The sequence below is a fragment of the Muntiacus reevesi genome, chromosome 7 (genome assembly GCF_963930625.1).
Source record: "Muntiacus reevesi chromosome 7, mMunRee1.1, whole genome shotgun sequence".
NCBI lineage: Eukaryota > Metazoa > Chordata > Mammalia > Artiodactyla > Cervidae > Muntiacus > Muntiacus reevesi.
Window position 1 is genome coordinate 73,601,870 of NC_089255.1, and position 17,851 is coordinate 73,619,720.

The window sequence follows — 17,851 nt, forward strand, 5'->3', positions numbered from 1 at the left end:
AACCAGATAGTCATTAAGTTAGATTGTTGCTTTAAAATTCTGCAAGTTCCTTTAACTCTGTGGTCCTTTTTCCTTTCTGCTGTGTCTACTGTATCTTTCTTCTGCATCTTCCCTTTCCCCTGTAGTCCTGGATACCAATGATAGATTCCTGAGGAAGATCACAATCGGACAGTCTCCAACGGAGAAGGGGCACTCACGGACGGTAACTGTTCCTTTCTAAGTAGCTTAGTTCATGGGGACCGGATCCTTGCTGCTTCTCTCCTCCTCCGTCCTTTCCCGATCGATCGATTCTGCCGGGTGTTGTTCCGCCTTCTTCCTTTTAAAGTGGGAGCGAGTAGGTGTGTGGCATTGAGCGCTCTTGACAGCTTTTGCAGTAAATCCCGTGTGTCGCCTGTGTATTTTCCCCCAGCATTCTCTCCTAGAGGTGCGGAGCCCCCAATGAATATCCTTGCACACAAATTGATTAAAGTTGCTTCTTTTTCGTGGCCATCTTGCAGTACGTCTCTGTTGTGAGAGCTTCCGTGTCTCTCCCTGTATATTAGGGAAACCATAATCACACAAGCACAGGCTGCCTCCAGAGGGATTGTTGATCCTTCTAGGACTTTTATTTCTAAAAACTGCCTATTCAAAGTCTTGGAATACTTAATTACAAACTTTTTTGCTCTTAGGGGATTATTTATTTTCATTAAGTTCTTCGTGTGCTGTTCTTTTATTCTGTCCTTTTAAGTTATTTGTTTAAGCCTAGGATGTAAAGAGAATCCACGCTTCTGGGTTTAACACAGTTTTCCCTATTGTGTCTTCTCCCTGCCAACAGGCCCAGTTTGATATCTCCGTGGCCAGTGAAATCATGGCTGTGCTGGCTCTCACCAGTTCTCTAGAAGACATGAGAGACAGACTGGGCAAAATGGTGGTGGCGTCCAGCAAGAAAGGGGAGCCCATCAGTACTGAGGATCTGGTGGGTCCCGGGGTGGTTCCTCTGTGTCTGTATTCCCAGCCTCTCTCAGCAGCTGCCGATAACACGAACTATGGTGTAGTTAAGATACTGCAATTAACTAATGAAGTTATATGGTCTTTTTACTTAGTAAATAAATATGAAATTTATAAAAAAACACTTCCACAGAGAGTGACAGGCAGTATGCTCCAGACCACAGTTTTCAGGTGTTTTGAGCATTTATATTCAACCTGTGACTATTTGCAAGAGAGGATGTCTGACTTCAGTTTCAGAGAGCATCAAGAGTCCCAAGTCTAAGTCCCTTAGAGATGAGCTTAGAGTCCCACCCTGGCCCCTCCCCACAACAGGCCTCCTTGCACAGAGACCTCTCATCATGAGGCTCATTGACCCCGTAGCCACACTGATGACCATATTGGAAACAGCTCAACCTGGACTTCTGATGATCCTACTTGGCTAGCTGTCCACGTCAGGATTATTTCTGAACTGTCTACATGGTAAAACGAAGTTTGAAATGAGATAATCTATAGATTAATTTTTAAAAAGCCTATTTGTGTTGACACACATCAAAATGGTTGGCCTACAATTAGTGGTATGTCAGCTGAATTCAAAAAAGGGGGGAAATACTAATTTTTTGTTTTCAGTTTCTGTTTGTAAGAACAAAAATTGCTTTGTATTTTTACCCCAAACCAGAAACCTAGAAACTCATGGAAATTGAAATCTATAGCTTTATCTTACATTGATACCAGTTTGTTCATCCATGGTTGGATGGCTTAAAAGAGGGTCCTGATATATAAGAATTGATGTTGAACTCCTGGGTAAATTTTCAATTTAAGGTACAGGACATGCATGCATGCTAAGTCACTTTAGTCGTGTCCAACTCTTTGCAGCCCTATGGGCTATAGCCCATCAGACTCCTTTGTCCGTGGGATTCTTCAGGCAAGAATACTGGAGTAGGTTACCATACCCTTCTCCAGGGTACCTTCCCAAACCAGGGATCAAACCCATGTCTCCTGCAGCTCCAGCATTGCGGGTAGATTTTTTTTTAACTGCTGAGCCACAGAAGAAGCCCCATGGTACAAAACACACATGTTAAATTTGGTTTACAGCCATTTCAGTCCAGACACCAGAGATGCCTATACTTCTGTATTCTAGGAACTAGCGTTTTCATGCTGTCTAAAATGGATTCCCCACATGGATCAGTAACCAGAGCTTCACTGAGATGCTTGTTTCCAGGATACATATTTTTCCAGAATTTACATATGAATGTCATTTTCATTCTCTATTCTCCTTTTAAGGTAATTGGTAGCTTATAAGTACATGAATGGCTGGTCTAGTTTAGGTAAAAATAATCATTAGTCCAAGATGGCCAAAAATGGATGACCTAAGAATGTTGAATTTTGGCTTCAAAAGGTAGGTTTTTTTGCTGGTGGGAATCAACCGTTCATGCCTTTGTTTTGTAGGGAGTGAGTGGAGCATTGACAGTTCTTATGAAGGACGCCATCAAGCCCAATCTCATGCAGACATTAGAGGTGAGCAGAGTGACTCCTGCCGTCCTGGACTGGTTGGAAAGCACAGTGTCCCTCGGAGATACTTCTCTCCCTGATCATCTCTTTATTCCCATTCTTCTCATAGGACTGGGACTTCACTGAAATATAAAAGAGGGGGCTTCGTACTTGCCCTTTTTCTTTTGGATGCCAACTAATTTTGGTTCCCCTTGACCGAATGGTCCCTTTTGAAGCAGGGTTGGCAGCGTCACTCACGATGTCTTGATTTCCACAGGGCACTCCAGTATTTGTTCACGCTGGGCCGTTTGCCAACATTGCACACGGGAATTCCTCCATCATCGCAGACAGGATTGCACTGAAGCTTGTCGGTCCCGAAGGATTTGTAGGCAAGTACTTTTGCAAAAGCAGTGATAGACCATTTTTCTTTCAGCATCAAGGGAGTTGGGGTAGCATTTTTACAGTTGCTTTTGTCCTTACAGTGACTGAAGCAGGATTCGGAGCAGACATTGGAATGGAGAAGTTCTTTGACATCAAATGCCGGTATTCTGGTCTCCGCCCACACGTGGTGGCACTTGTCGCCACTGTCAGGGCTCTGAAAATGCACGGAGGTGGCCCCACGGTGAGAATCGGGGATCGGAAGGGCCTGATGCTCAGACATGTTCTGACGGCTAAAGGGAAGCTGATGACTCCTGCCTGTTTCATTAAGCTGCTCTTACCGCTATGATTATTAGGGTACCAAGAGCAGGGCACATCCAGATGGCTCTTGTGCTGGCCATCTCATCACTCGGAGGTATCGCAGCTCTTGGGGAGGGCCGAGGTTGGCCTCATGGTCTGCCTTTCTGAGGAAAACACTTGATAACATCCCAAACCCTCCAAGGACATGTGCTTGGCTGTAATTACCAAAAAACTCCTGTATGTTCAGACTGTTCTTTTTACATCTGAGTCCCATTCCCTCTAATGGTGCCGCTGGCAGCCAGCCAACCAAACTATTTAGCTGAGATAGAGGTCAGCGAGCCAGGCAGGACTGATAACAGCCTGGGCTGGGGAGAGGAGGAGGAGAAGGGCAGGTATGCTGGGACTGCCTCCGGTGATGGGGAAGACAGGTGAGCATGGTTTTCCTTCAGCTCTGTCCTGAAACTGTGTTTTCCTCTATTCACACTGCTTAGAAATTGTACTTTTTGCTCTTTTATCGAGCTTCCCAGTTGGCTCAGACGGTAAAGAATCCACCTGCAATCCAGGAGACCCAGTTTGATCCCTGGATCGGGAAGAACCCCTGGAGAAGGGAATGGCAGTCCACTCCAGTATTCTTGCTTGGAGAATCCCAGGGACAGAAGAGCCTGGTGGGCTACAGTCTGTGGGGGTCGCAGAGTCAGACGTGACTAAATGACTAACACTTTCACTATTATAACCGTTTCTTCAGTGCGTACATGTGAAGATATGGTTCTCTTTTTCAGGAATTAGTTGATGAAATATTAAAGTCCTATCCTCTGGGAGCTGGTCTTGTAGCTTGAGCAGTAAGACCTCCCTCATCTGCAGAAGAAAATCACTGTTTCTTAGTATAGTGATCAGGGCTTTTCCTGATAGACCAGTTCTCAAGAATGTTGACCTCAGATCTTCCTGACCCAAAGTTATTAAAGGCCTAAAAGAACTTTTGTTTAGGTGAGTTGTGTCTATTGACATTTACCACATTAGGAATGAAATTTTAGCATAAATATTAGCATAATTAAATGCTGCTAACATAAATACCTTTTTTTTAAAGTGAAAGGTGACTATATTTTCCAAAACATTTGGGCATTGTACGTTTTTTAGATCTCTTCAGTATCTGGTTTAATCAAAGACTGCTGGATTCTCATCTTCGGCATTGATCTGTTGTGATGTCACATGTCACATAATCTGTGGACAAATCCATTGTAGACTTCCTGAGGGAATGAGAGTGAAAAGAGCCATAATATCTTAGGGTTATGGAAGTAGTCCTGACCTCTTGGACCCCAGGAAAGGTTTAGGTCCCCATTAAGGGGAGAACCATCGCTGTCACAGCCCAGCACACCTCTCTGGTCCTCCTCGTCCTATGGCCCTCCTAACCCAGTTTGCCCCTTTCTGCTGGGCTGCAGGACGGACTCCCTTTCTCTTCCTCATCATAACCAGCGTTCCTCCTCTTCCATCCCCTTGCTCATCCTCACGCCAGGTGTGCCTCTTTTCCTCCTGACCTCATGGTCTGAGGAATCATGTGGACGTGTCACCAGGCAGCCCTGAGAGAAGAGCTTTGCACACAGCTCTGTCGGGAGCCTGGCCCACGGCTCCTGTACCTCCTGGAGCCATGTGAGGCCCGGAGCGTGGGCTCAGGTTGCGGTTTCCTGCTCCGCCTCTCTGAGGCCCCTTTTGGAGTTGGAGCGCACCATGGTGTCTGAGGAAAGGCAGCAGAACACTCGAAAGGTTTCTTAGTCCATTGCCCAGTGGGGTCTCTGGAATCAGCGCCTTCACCCTCACGCACTTCCCTGTGAATACAGTAGGTCCCACCAGGTACCTCTGTAACCACAGAGGAAGAAAATCCTTGTGTGTTGTTTCCCTCTTGTTTGTGCTGCTCACACGCCCCAGTTCAGCTCCCACGCACCCAGTTCAGCTCCACAAGGTGTGGGCTGGCTTGGTGGACCAGCTGATGAATACATCGCCGGGCACGTCTCAGACTCCACAGCGGACGTCTCAGGGTGGCTCTTGCAGGGCTGACAGCTGCCTTTTTCTCTATACTCAGCTCTACTTCCACCCCCGCTGCTGTGTGCTTCACTCGCAGGGGAACACATCGCTTCCCCCGCCCGCCTTCATAGATTCGTCCCTTCTCCTCTCTCTAATTCAGTTCGCGAGGGTCTCCCACCCTGATCAAAGCAGTGACTTTTGTTCTGTGCCATAGTTTTGGTCATTTGCTCTAAATCCTTAAGGCAGGAAATAGCTTTCTACTGCTGTATATCCTCCACCCCACCCTCCAGCCCCCTGCCCCAAGGATGCAGCTTCTGGCTTTGAACCGATGGCAAAGCACTGTTAGAAGCTAAAATCTTACTGTAAGTAAAAATGCCTCTGACTTTGCTTCTTTATCTTCCAGGTTACTGCTGGACTTCCGCTTCCCAAGGCCTACATAGAGGAGGTAACTTCAGTCACTTCTCATTGCTTGCCCTAGGATGCACCACATTCCGAATCAGCATTTCTCAGCCTGGCATTTCTGGAAATGAATGGGCTGTCATATGACCCCGGGCTGTTCCTGGGAGCAAGGGGCCCATAGTGTGCTGAACTACTGTACTAAATGAAACAGGGAAGAAATGCCTCATAAAACAGTTGTCCACATAGGATATCAGTAAAACCACTCCCCTAGACCAGTGGTTGATTCTCAACCAGAAGCATTTCCCCCCATCCTAGGATATTTGGGAATGTCTAGAGACATTTATTTTTGATTGTTACAGCTGGAGGTGGGGAGTGCTACTGGCATTCAGAGCGTAGAGGCCTGGGATGCTGCTAAAGAGGGATGCTATGATTCGTAGGATACCCCTCACTACAAAGAAATAAGGAACCATGCACTGATCTCATGGAGGTTTCCTTGTCTTCCCTGCATTGACCACTTGATTCACAAATACCATTGAAATCAGAGGCAAGTAGGGAGATTTTCTGAAATGCTTTTTTCTCTGCAGATTTAAATTCATAGTCAAGGGCCAAGATAGGGTCAGCACCCTGGTTATTTTTCTAGGCAAGGTTTTCATAAACTGATATGGTTTATAGCAGTAAGCAGGAGCTCACAGAATTGTGAGCGTAAAGCTTCTCATGTTCCTATCATTTACCATCGAGAAGCATCTCTGGCGCCAGTTTAGGGTGGTCTTGAGAGAGATGAGGGCACCATATGAGATGGTAAGGTCAGCGGCTATCACCGTTGATTTAAGTTCTCTGCATTTTTTGGAGGCTTTTAAATTGTCAGGCAGTACAGGGTCACTTTTCAGCCCCCAAATGAAGTAATTCAAAAGCAGCTAGCAAAGCATTGCTGGTGCCTTTAGCCTGCCTGTCTTCTGAGTTATGATTTGCCTTTTATGGTCATTTGTGTGATTCACGCGTGGGAGGGGAATTCACAGTTCTGGCCCTCCTGCCACCCCGCAGCCTTTCCTGTGTCTAATTAGAGTGACTGCCCCTCACTGGCCCAGCTGGTGTCTTCATTTAAGAAATTCGCCTTATTTAAAACTGTTTTCAATCAGTCTTACATATTAATTGGTTTTCGTGTGACTAGAGGTAAGGAATTAGCTATGCTTTTTAGAATGTCAACTAAATTTTAATCTCAGTTTTCAATGATTAAAGGGAAAAAAACCATAAATCATGTTTATAATGATCTCAGTTGTCTTGTGCTTGTATCTTACCTTTCTCTCATGGTTTTATGGAGTCCATAAACCTAGCGCTACTAATGCTGGGCTTTACCCATGATCTTGGGTACACATTTGTATATGAGACCATGATACTTCCATTGTTAAAATACTTAAATGTATTTTTTTTTTTTTCTACTTAAATGTATTTTAAGCTTATATAATAATATACATTTTGTAAAAAAAATAAAAATTAAGATTATAACATATATGATATGAGTCCCCAGTTTAGTGTATATCTCTCAACATTTAAAATTTCATGCATATGCACATGTATTTTTGTATTTATCCAAAAATAGCATTAATTAAGCTCTTCATAGTTTCACAGTTTTAGTACATCTTTGAGAGGTTCTGTGCTAATACAGATTATCTCACTTTTCATGACATGTGCACAATACATACTTATTGAGTGTGTATATCCTAATTCACTGATTCAGTCCCCTGTTGGAGGAGGTTTGTGTTGTTTGCAGTCTTCTCATGCTGCAAGCAGTGCTCCAGGAAGCATATTTTAAAATGTTTCCTTAATTACGTTCCTCTTAATTTCATAGTATTTGGTTCTTAAAGATGATATTTATCTTATTTCTGATACCAGGTTTATTATGGTTGAGTTCATTTAAACCTTTTGAAGCATTACTGATGACTCCACATTTTCTGACAAATGCCATGCACAGGGCTTCCCTGGTGGCTCAGACGGTAAAGAATCTGCCTGCAGTATGGGAGACCCAGGTTCAACCCCTGGGTTAGGAAGATCCCCTGGAGGAGAAAATGGCAACCCACTCCAGTATTCTTGCCTAAGAAATCCCTTGGACAGAGGAGCCTGGGGGGCTGTAGTCCATGGGGTTGCAAAAGGCCGGACACAACTGAGTGACTGACACTTTGACTTTTTTATGCACTCTGTGCTAGGCCCTGTCTTCTGATGGCAGGTCTGTGCCATCCTGAACAGTCAGTTTGTACCATTGTGCTGTAGAAGTACATACAATCTATTATAAAACGGGTTGTAAATATAGTTTATTTAAGGGCATCTGAGTCCCTTCAAACAGCAAATAAGCTCTTAAGATATGGCGTGGTGAGGCAGATGCCCAGGCAGATCTCAGCTTCCAGGGCAGCCAGGCCATGAGCACAGCTCGCTGCAGGGCCGCAGGTCACTCGGCACGGCCCGGGGAACACACCACCGCCCCTGCACGCTGTCGGCTCGTCCTGACGGCAAGTGGCTGCTGGCTCAAGGAGACGGTTTCTCTTTTAAGAAGAACCTGCAGCTGTTTTAAGTTCTGCTCTCTAAGCTTCCAGACCTTCCTCTGTTGTTTCTGCAGGACCTGGAGCTGGTTGAAAAAGGCTTCAGTAACTTGAAGAAACAAATTGAAAATGCCAGGATGTTTGGCGTTCCAGTGGTAGTGGCCGTGAACGCCTTCAAGTAAGTATGGGGTGTAAGAGTTGAGGCAGGATTTGACAGAAAACAACAAAATTCTGCAAAGCACTTATCCTTCAATTAAAAAATAAATTAAAAAAAAAAAGAAGGAGACTGTGGGAAATGGCCAGCAGACATCTCCTGGAGCGGATGTGCAGCCCAGCTGCTGTCAGTTATCAGGCGTTTGCTTTGGGAGCCGTCGGCGAGCGCCTGCCGTGTGACGGGAGCTGCGTGTGTCACAGGGGACTTGTCACCCTCCCCGCTGCGGGTGTGGGGTCAGATTTGGCTCCTGTGGGTGCCCATCCTCACCAGGTGAAGTGGGTAACACACAGGCCAGAGCTTAAATGTTCTTTCCAGCCTCTAAAGGCCTTTTGTGCTAAGATAAGGTCATAGGCCTACAGTTCCATTGTTTCTCCAGGTCTGGTGGGATAGTGTCTTGACAGTGTGTTAAGCATAGTGACCTGGAAATGTTCCTGTAAGAGAACTTGCATGGGTTGTTTAGTTACTCTGATGCCGGTTTTGATCTTGTTCTGATGGTCTAGCCACAGCACAATAGGAAACAAAAATTTTGAGAAGCTAGTGTTTATTGATTCCTTATGACGTGCCTGGAATGTTCTAAGTACTGCCATCTAAGCCTCTTATGACGTCCCAGTGAAATGCAGTGGTTATGCCCATTCTACCCACATGGACACCAAGACATTGCAAGTCATCCAGCTGGTAAATCGTGGCGTCAGGGTTCAAACCCAAGCAGTGTTACTGTTAGTGTCCATTTATCAGTGGGTAATGCACATGGATTATTATGGCAGAAACATGACAAATTCTGTCCTCTCCCCCATCCTCAGTGCTTTAACCTGAAGTTCTGCCTTTACAGGACAGATACGGAGGCTGAGCTGGACCTCGTCAGCCGCCTCGCCAAAGAACATGGCGCTTTTGATGCCGTGAAGTGCACTCACTGGGCAGAAGGGGGCAAGGGTGCCCTGGCGCTGGCTGAGGCCGTCCAGAGGGCAGCTGCGGCCCCCAGCAGCTTCCAGCTCCTCTACGACCTCAAGGTGGGTTAACTGCTGTATGCAAAAAAAGAAAACCAAAAAAGCACAACGAGGTTTCTGTTTAGAGCCCACGTTTAGCAGCTTCAACCTGTGGGTTTGAGCCTCATGGAGGTGAGTTACACGACCACAGCCTGGACTGCCAACTCCAGCTTTCTTAACAACGTACATTGCTGCCTTCTGAACGAGGAGGGCATCCAGACAAGAGCACCCCAGGAGGTTGGCTCACGTCCTAACTTTTGAAAAGGCTCACAGTACAGCCCCTTTTCTGGCAGGAGAAAGGCTTACCTGGAGAACCACAGCCTTTAAACCAGGGCACCAGCCATGTTACTGCAAACTGGCACTGGGCTAGGTCAAGCTCAGAAGTGTCGTCTGACTGCTTCCCAGCATCGGGGAAAGCAGTGTGGTTCTGCACACACTTCCTGGTACGGGGCTGCCTCGGGTTCAGAGAAGCACTCAGGCACGAAACCAGAGCACCCTGGCAGGCTTCCGCGTCCTTTCTGTCACTGAGTAAATTATGATACGTCTGGCGTAGGCAGAAGCACTGCTTATTCTGGGGTGCAATAAAGTTAGTTCACAAAATGGTTGTTCTTATTATAGGGTTGTACTTTGCTGTCAGTTCTCTGTCCGTTTACATCAGAAGGTGATTGGACATTAAGCAGTCTGCCCACAGCAACAACTGCCAGCTTCGTTAGGAACATGGCATGGACATTGCAGCCGGTCCTGCTTGTGTTATCTAGGCCGCTTTTTGGCCTGGTTTTTAGAAGATAATGATAGACTTTCAAAAATAGCCATGAAAAGGTAGAAGGAAGCAAACCCTATTAGTCATGAATTTTAACAGTCTCTTGTTTTCTTTGCCCCTCTGAAGCTCTAATCTGCTTATATCTTAATTACAGTTAATTAACATTCTATTGACATGGACATTTTCCTATTGAGCTTTAGTTTTATAGACTGGCTTGAAAACCTGTTCAACCAACCGTCTTCTGGGGAAATGCCATAAACAGAAATTTGCACACAAATACAGAGCATCTATAGATACCCTCTCTAAGCCCGCATCCACAGTGCCTGAGTGAGGAACCCCAGTCCTTGGAGATGATGAGGCGGCCTGGAAGAAGTGGGATAATGAGGACTTCATAACCCGTTTCTACTTGGAAATCTTATCTGACAGACGGGAAGCTGTCGCATTTTGTCTTATTCAGCGTCTGTTGGTCTTAAATCACTCCTCAACGAAAGTACTTTTGCTTCAGAAGTTCTGAATGTGCCTTGGCATTTATAGAGCTCCAGTTATAAGATGCATATGAAAGTAATCTCTATTGGATCTTTGTAAAGCTGCAATTGAATAGCTTCACTTTATTCATGTCCATTATGCAAAGCCCCCTCGTAAATGATCACAGTTTAGTTCAAAAGGAAACACTTGTTTTTGTAGGTAATTATTCTTTTCAGAAAGCAAAACTCGCCCAATGTCAGCCTTAGTTGCTAGGGGGCATGGAGTCACATACTGCCTCATTTAAGTGATTTGCTTACCCAGGTTACCTGTGAGAGTAGCTGTCTTTCCCATTTCCTTTGGGCAGTTTCTCCTTGTGCTGTTTGCTCTTGAATTTTAGTGCCTTGAGCTGGGCTGCAAGAGTATTTCAGAGGCCAGACGCCACTTCTGAAGGTTTTGCCCTGGAGGAAGCAGCCCTGGGCTTCCTTGTTAGACCTGGAGGTTACTGCTTGGACCGCTGGCCTCTGTCCGCTGCACAAGGGCCATGAAAAACAGATCCTTTCCCACCATCCTTGTTGTATGTTGATCATATAAGTCATTAGATTGTTGTTTAAATATGTGGATGATTTTGTTTTTATAGCTATTTCCAAAGTAATAGCAGTTGACAGTCATTTGTGTTAAAGGTAGCATCTGTACATACTGGGGGTTCTGTGAATGGGTATCAGTTGTCTTACTTCATAAACAGTATCCCAAGTCTGCTTTGATGGGAGACTGATCGTCAGTATTAGAACATTATTTTTATTTATGAAGAAATAGTTACTCTTGAGTAGTCAGCAGTATTGTTTACGATGTGCCTAGTAAAATCTTACACATGCACACACACACATACAGTAACTTGGCACCTATAGGACATTTTCTGCTTATAAAATCTGGGACCTTATAGTAAAAAAACGTTTCTAATCCAATAAACCTCAAACTATTTGCCCATCCTTGTATATGTATGAACACCTGTGGCCATTTTGGGGACCCTGACCTGGAATACCACTGTAAGTAAAGGTTCATGTTCTCACCGGTGTCTAGTCATGGTCTCCCCTCTCTCTCTGTTAGCTCCCAGTTGAGGACAAAATCAGGATTATTGCGCAGAAGATATATGGAGCTGATGACATTGAATTGCTCCCCGAAGCCCAGCACAAAGCGGAAGTCTACACCAAGCAGGTAGGTGTGTGGTTGGCGTGTTCTTTCAGCTCTTTATACACCAACTTCTCGGAGGCAGAATGCCCGCGTTCTCCCAGCCCCGCCAAGGCACTGCTGTCCTCCTCTGGGTGGCAGCCGTCTCCCCTCTTAAATACTGAGCATGGATTAGGTGGTCCAGTCCCAAGTTCTTTTTTTTTTTTTTTTTTCAGTGAGTTTTGTCATACATTGATATGAATCAGCCCAGTCCCAAGTTCTTTATCTTCCCAGAGGTGGTATGTGAGTGTGGAAAATTCATGAGGAAATATGAAATGTCTTACTAAAGCACTGAGAGCTTGCCTTGAGTCGTTATCTTCACGTCTGCTCCAGACTATCATTTTAATCAGTTATATAAATGAAAATGAAATATTCACTTGTGGGATATAGTTGTGAGGGCTCCACTCCTTTGCCCAACAAGGATTTTTTTTTTTTTTTAATTTTATAATGACTAAGCTGAAGGAGAGCGGTGACGTAGACATGGACATAAAGGGAGTTGGGTATTTCAAATAAATTGCAGAAGCACAGTGCCCAAATGTTCTTCGTTGCATTGCCAGCCTTTTACTTCTCCCACTTCTGTTCCCATCTTTTCCCAGGGCTTTGGGAATCTGCCCATCTGCATGGCCAAGACACACTTGTCCTTGTCTCACAACCCGGAGCTAAAAGGCGTGCCCACTGGCTTCATCCTGCCCATTCGCGACATCCGCGCCAGCGTCGGGGCCGGCTTTCTGTACCCTCTGGTGGGAACGGTGAGTGAGTGCTGCAAGCAGAGAGGACCGTTTGTTCATCAGTGCTTCTTGAATCGATTACTGCAAACATTACACAAATGCCTAATTAGCAGAGTTCATTGCTAAGGAGAAAGCTGGAGTCGGACCCATTACGATAAATTGTCTTGCTGTGGACCTTCTTGGTCTCAGTTCAAGGATGATGCCATGACTGCTTGTACTGAATAATAATTGTTTCCCAGTGGCAGTGTGACCTTGTCTGAATCCCGTATGGGCCTAATTCATAGGCTGTGTACAGTACTGTTGTACATAATCACGGCTGACTCTTATTGGGCACCTTTTACAGACTAACTTAGTCCTGCCAATAGCCTGTTTGAGGCTCTGCACTTCCTGGGTTTTATCAACAGGCCTGGAGCTTATGCCTGAAATTCAGGGAATTAACCATGCTTGAGTAAAGAATTTGCCCCTTAAAGTGTAAATGACGCCTATAGATAAGAAAGATAAGGTGGTTTATTTATGCTTTTTTTTTCTTTTTCTAATTAATTAATTTTTTTATTGAAGGATAATTGCTTTACAGAATTCTGTTTTCTGTCAAACCTCAGCATGAATCAGCCATAGGTATACATATATCCCCTCCCTTTTGAACCTCCCTCCCATCTCCTGCCCCATCCCACCCCTCTCGGTTGTTACAGAGCCCCTGTTTGAGTTTCCTGAGCCATACAGCAAATTCCCATTGGCTATCTATTTTACATATGGTAATGTGAGTTTCCATGTTACTCTTTCCTTACATCTCACCCTCTCCTCCCCTCTCCCCATGTCCGTAAGTCTGTTCTCTATGTCTGTTTCTCCATTGCTGCCCTGTAAATAAATTCTTCGGTACCATTTTTCTAGATTCTGTACATGTGTGTTAGAATACAGTATTTATCTTTCTCTTTCTGACTTACTTCACTCTGTATAATGGGTTCTAGGTTCATCCACCTCATTAGAACTGATTCAAATGCATTCCTTTTTATGGCTGATTATTTACGCTTTGAGATGAATTAATTTTCAAATCCTTCCTTTTCTTACAGGTTTCATACATGTTTTAGGAGGAAAATTGCTAATTGGGAAGTAGAGGAAAGCTTACGGGCATGATTTGGACTGACTGTTAGTTAGTTTGGACTCTGTCCCAGAGTCTGCATTGATCATTGCCCAGGTTTCCCCCCCAGTAGCCTATTTGGTTGGCCAGAACATTCATTCGAGATGTACAGAAAAACCCAAATGAACTTTCTGGCCAACCAGTTTATCTGCAGCTTTTTCTTACCTGCAATAACAGGATTGAAGTGGTGAACTGAGTTGGTACACAAGTAAAAGAAATCAATACATCTCCCTTTGGAGCTTTCAGTTTAGTAATAAAGCGGTAGGAGGCAGCATTACAGTCGGAAGTACAGAATGTTAAAGCCAAATCCACTTTCAGCTGTGCTGGTTTTGGCCTCAGGAAAGTTCAGGTGTCTCAGTGATAAAGAATTTGCCTGCCAAGCAGGAGACACTGGTTGGGTCACTGGATTGGGAAGATCCCCTGGAGGAGGAAATGGCAGCCCACTCCAATATTCTTGCCTGGAAATTCCATAGGCAAAGGAGCCTGTGAGGCCACAGTCCATGGGGTCACAAAGAGTCGGACACGACTGAACGACTAAACAACAACAAGAGGTGTGAGCCCTGCTCCTTGCAGCGCTCGGGCCCATCCTGTCACAGTGGTGGTCAGACGGGCCTGCAGGCCAGTGTCCCTCGGCCCCTCCAGAGGCAGGAGGCTTCTGGTGACAGCGTTCACCAGTGCTCAGGGGTTGTTGAAATCCCCTTCTAGTAAGGACTCTGAACCATTTATCCAGCACCTTGGACATTGTAGAACGCACGTTGATTCTGGAGACGTTGTCAGCAGCTGGCAGCTGAAGAAGCAGAACAGTATTGTCACTTTTGAGGTGTGCGTGCAGAGGGGTGGCTGTAGAAACAAAAGCAAAACTGAAAGTGTCAGGCCTGCTGTTCGGAGAGAAACACAGCCTGCCCAGCTCCAAGACAGTCTCATCCAGAACAAACTCACATTAGAAGCCCACTTGGACCAGCACATCTCCACACAAAGTCTAGATGGCTTAATGATCGCTGTTCTTCCTGCTTCCTAATTGCTGTTGGGGCCTGAATGAGGCTCAGAGGATTTGAGCAGTTTATGTACTAATTCACAGGGTGGTAGCTTCTTTTTGGAGGGTTTTTTTTTTTTTAATCTAAGTTCTTATATATATATATATATATATATATATATAAAAAATGCTATTTTAAAATGTTTTCTGATTATCAATATGACCAAGTGTCCAAGGGGAAAAAAGTCCTACTTGGTAAAGAATAAAAGTACTGACAGTCCTGCTAATTACTATTTGGGGGAACATCTTCAGAATTTTTTGCCAGTTTGCACATGCGTGTCTACATCAGTGGGCACTTGTCCTTCAGCTTTATAATGTCATCTTCAGGCTCCTTTTTCTTCCTCGTCCCCACACTCAGCAATTGCTTCTCTTACAAAATTTGAGACTAAAGACCAACATGAGCTCCATATAGTGTGTTCTCAGGAGTGTTGACTGACACTCAGATGTCAGAATCAGGTTTTCTAAAGTATATGTATTTTGTGTTATGGAAGGTGACTCATCCTTTTCTATGACACTTTTATAGTAAAGTTGTAGAAGTTCCATTTAGTCTCACCTCCTGTCTGGATCTGATTTGAAACCTGTATGTATGTATTCTCTATAAAGGATGTTGTTACAGGTTAAAATATACTGAGTTTTCACTGACAAGACTTTACAAATTTATATCTAAGTAGGTATTTGTCAAAGCCAACTCTTTAGAAGAAACAAGTATAAATAAAATCCATAAGCATTGCAAGTTCAGTTTTAGAAAGCCAGATTGAACCAGTAGTAACAGTGATTGTAAAACCATCTAGATTGTGTCCAGCAACATCTTGGCCCAAGTTAAAGGATACTGATTGCTAATCTTTTGTTACTGAAGCAAAAATAATACGAGTATCATCTCAAGATTCATTAAAACAAAGTTAGATAGCAGACAAGCCCTGCACCTCCTTTTGGTCTTTCAGTGTGAGAATCAAGGGGATGAATAACTGGCTTAGCCTCCCAGCACCTGCCACTGTGGGACCAAGGTGCAAACACCCCCTGTCTCCTGTTGCAGCTGTCTATGTGGGAGCCCAGAGGGAAGGCCAGTGATTGGTCTGCTGGAGGACTCGAGGGTTTTCTCTTGAGAGCATAACAGGATCAGTGACTTGGTTTTTAATTTGTAATACGAAGAGTGCCACTTTATGGACAACTGTAAAATAATATTGTGTCTTGGGCTTTATAACTGAAAGGAACATGAAGGAAAAGACCTGGCTTAGTTTGTTTTTAATGCTATTTCACATCTCCTAGATGAGCACCATGCCTGGACTCCCTACCCGGCCCTGTTTCTATGATATTGATTTGGACCCTGAAACTGAGCAGGTGAATGGGCTGTTCTAAACAGGTAAGTCATTACCGGCAGAAGTTTTCCTTTTTCCTTATGAGGCATATTTATGAATTATCAGATTCCATCTAAAGCTATGAAAACACAGATTTCATAATTTAAGATTCCTTTCCAGACATCAGTGAGAGGAGAGGCGGTAGTAGTGAGCATTGGCAGTACCCAGTAAGTGAAATATTTATACTTCCATACATTTTTGGAAGAAGAGCAGGGTTCATCACAAATTGGCAGCATCAAGGGGAGAGGCACCATCTGATGAATCGTGGAGGGACTCTAGTGAAGGTTAGACCTCTGTGGAGCCCCAGGAGACTCTGGGCTTGGAGCTGATGGCACATTGGAGGGCAGGAGCAGCTGAAGGTCTGTATACTCTGAATGGATGACAGGCAGGAGTGAGTAAATGCCCTAGAAAGTAGATGAGAGAAGGAAGCAGGAGCAGTCCTTGGGATCTTAAGTGAAGGGCCCCTGAGTACTCCTCACAATGAGTGAGCCACCCCTGGACATACCAGGTGAAATCTTAAAAACATTAAAGATGAAAATCCTAAAAACCCTTCTCCAGAGAAGAAAAAATGGCTGGCCTGTGAAAGAACTGAGAATTAGACGGAACCCCTGTCTTCCCAGTAGTAAGAGGCTTTTAGATAGTGGAGGAAAGCCCTCTACACTCACAGGGAAAGATGACTTTCCACCTGTATTTACACTCCACCAAAACTGTCCAGATGTTTTCAGACATGTACAGGTTTGCTGCTCCCACATCTCTTCCCTGGAAGGGATTTAGCAGTTTACTCCAGCAAAATGAGGACCAAACCAGGGAAAAGGAAGACATGCTTTCCAGAAGGTCAAATCTTAATCTGGACTGTAATGGAGTCTTGAGGACTGCAAGTGACCCAGAGTTACAAGTCCCACATGGAATAGAAGGGAGGAAAGACCAGAGAGTGCTAAGACAAGGGTGTCAAAGGGTAATTATGCAAAAGAAAGGCTCTCACGTTGTCTGAGAAAGTCAGGGTCCAGGTGGAAGCCTACCGTGGCTGTCACCTAGGCAGCCGTACGGATTGTTGTCACAGAAGCACGTCTGCTTGCACAGCAGAGACACCTGTCCTTGGTGCTGGGGAAGCACTGTTCTTCAGGAGCATATGTGACTTTGGAAATGTCATCATGGCACATGCGTGGTCTGGACTCACACATCCTCGGTATTCGCACAGCCATGGTGTAAATCCTGTCCATTGTTTTCAAGTCTGTGGACAGAAGTGTTGATGGTGAGGAAGGAGGTAAACATTCACAACCTCAGCAGCGGTAGTAGGTGATGGTGTGGCGTGGGCAGGAAGAGGAGATATTTCAGTGCTTAGAGAAAACTCTGTTTCTTGTCTCTCTGTCTTTCTAGATTGTCCATCTTCAAGAAGCTGTTTTGAAAGTTTGGCCGGTGTTTATTCAGGCCTCCTGTCAGGAAGTGTGGGGAAATCAAGAGAAGTCAGTCCCTGCCCCAAAGGTCTTCTGAAATCGGTAGTGGGAGTTTCCCCAGAAGCCTTTCTTCAGTCTTAATTCGCATCATTGTGTATAAATTAACCTGAATCATGTACACGTCTAATTACCTTACTGAAATCCATAGAATAAAAGTAAATAATTTTTCAGTCTCTGCGTTCAAATATAAATTGTAGCATTAATAGTCTGTGTTGCCTTAGCTCTGCTTTCCTGTGTGATCTGGGAGACCTCTGCCACAACAGAAGAAGCAAGCCCTAGTGTGTACTTGATGATATGTTGTGTTTCACGGGGGAATGATGAGTGTGTGCTTGTGTGTTTCTGGGAGGACACGTAATAAGACCTCCTGGGAGGGCTGAGGGAGAAATGGAATTTGGAGAACATGCCTTTTTGTCATATACATA

The 17,851-nt window shown here is 44.7% G+C and overlaps 1 protein-coding gene across 2 annotated transcripts in view; it reads left to right on the forward strand.

Annotated features, from left to right (window-relative positions):
• MTHFD1 (methylenetetrahydrofolate dehydrogenase, cyclohydrolase and formyltetrahydrofolate synthetase 1) overlaps positions 1-17,620 on the forward strand; it is a 60,960-nt gene extending 43,340 nt beyond the window's left edge. For both annotated transcript variants that reach the window (XM_065941732.1, XM_065941731.1), the window contains 12 exons: positions 126-202; positions 815-955; positions 2,413-2,481; positions 2,732-2,843; positions 2,937-3,076; positions 5,552-5,593; positions 8,156-8,256; positions 9,122-9,299; positions 11,605-11,712; positions 12,321-12,473; positions 15,887-15,980; positions 17,353-17,620. In XM_065941732.1, coding sequence (XP_065797804.1) covers positions 126-202; positions 815-955; positions 2,413-2,481; positions 2,732-2,843; positions 2,937-3,076; positions 5,552-5,593; positions 8,156-8,256; positions 9,122-9,299; positions 11,605-11,712; positions 12,321-12,473; positions 15,887-15,976 — 1,211 coding nt within the window. In that variant the 3' untranslated portion in view covers positions 15,977-15,980; positions 17,353-17,620. The remainder of the gene's footprint in view (positions 1-125; positions 203-814; positions 956-2,412; positions 2,482-2,731; positions 2,844-2,936; positions 3,077-5,551; positions 5,594-8,155; positions 8,257-9,121; positions 9,300-11,604; positions 11,713-12,320; positions 12,474-15,886; positions 15,981-17,352) is intronic.
• Positions 17,621-17,851: the final 231 nt, after the last annotated feature.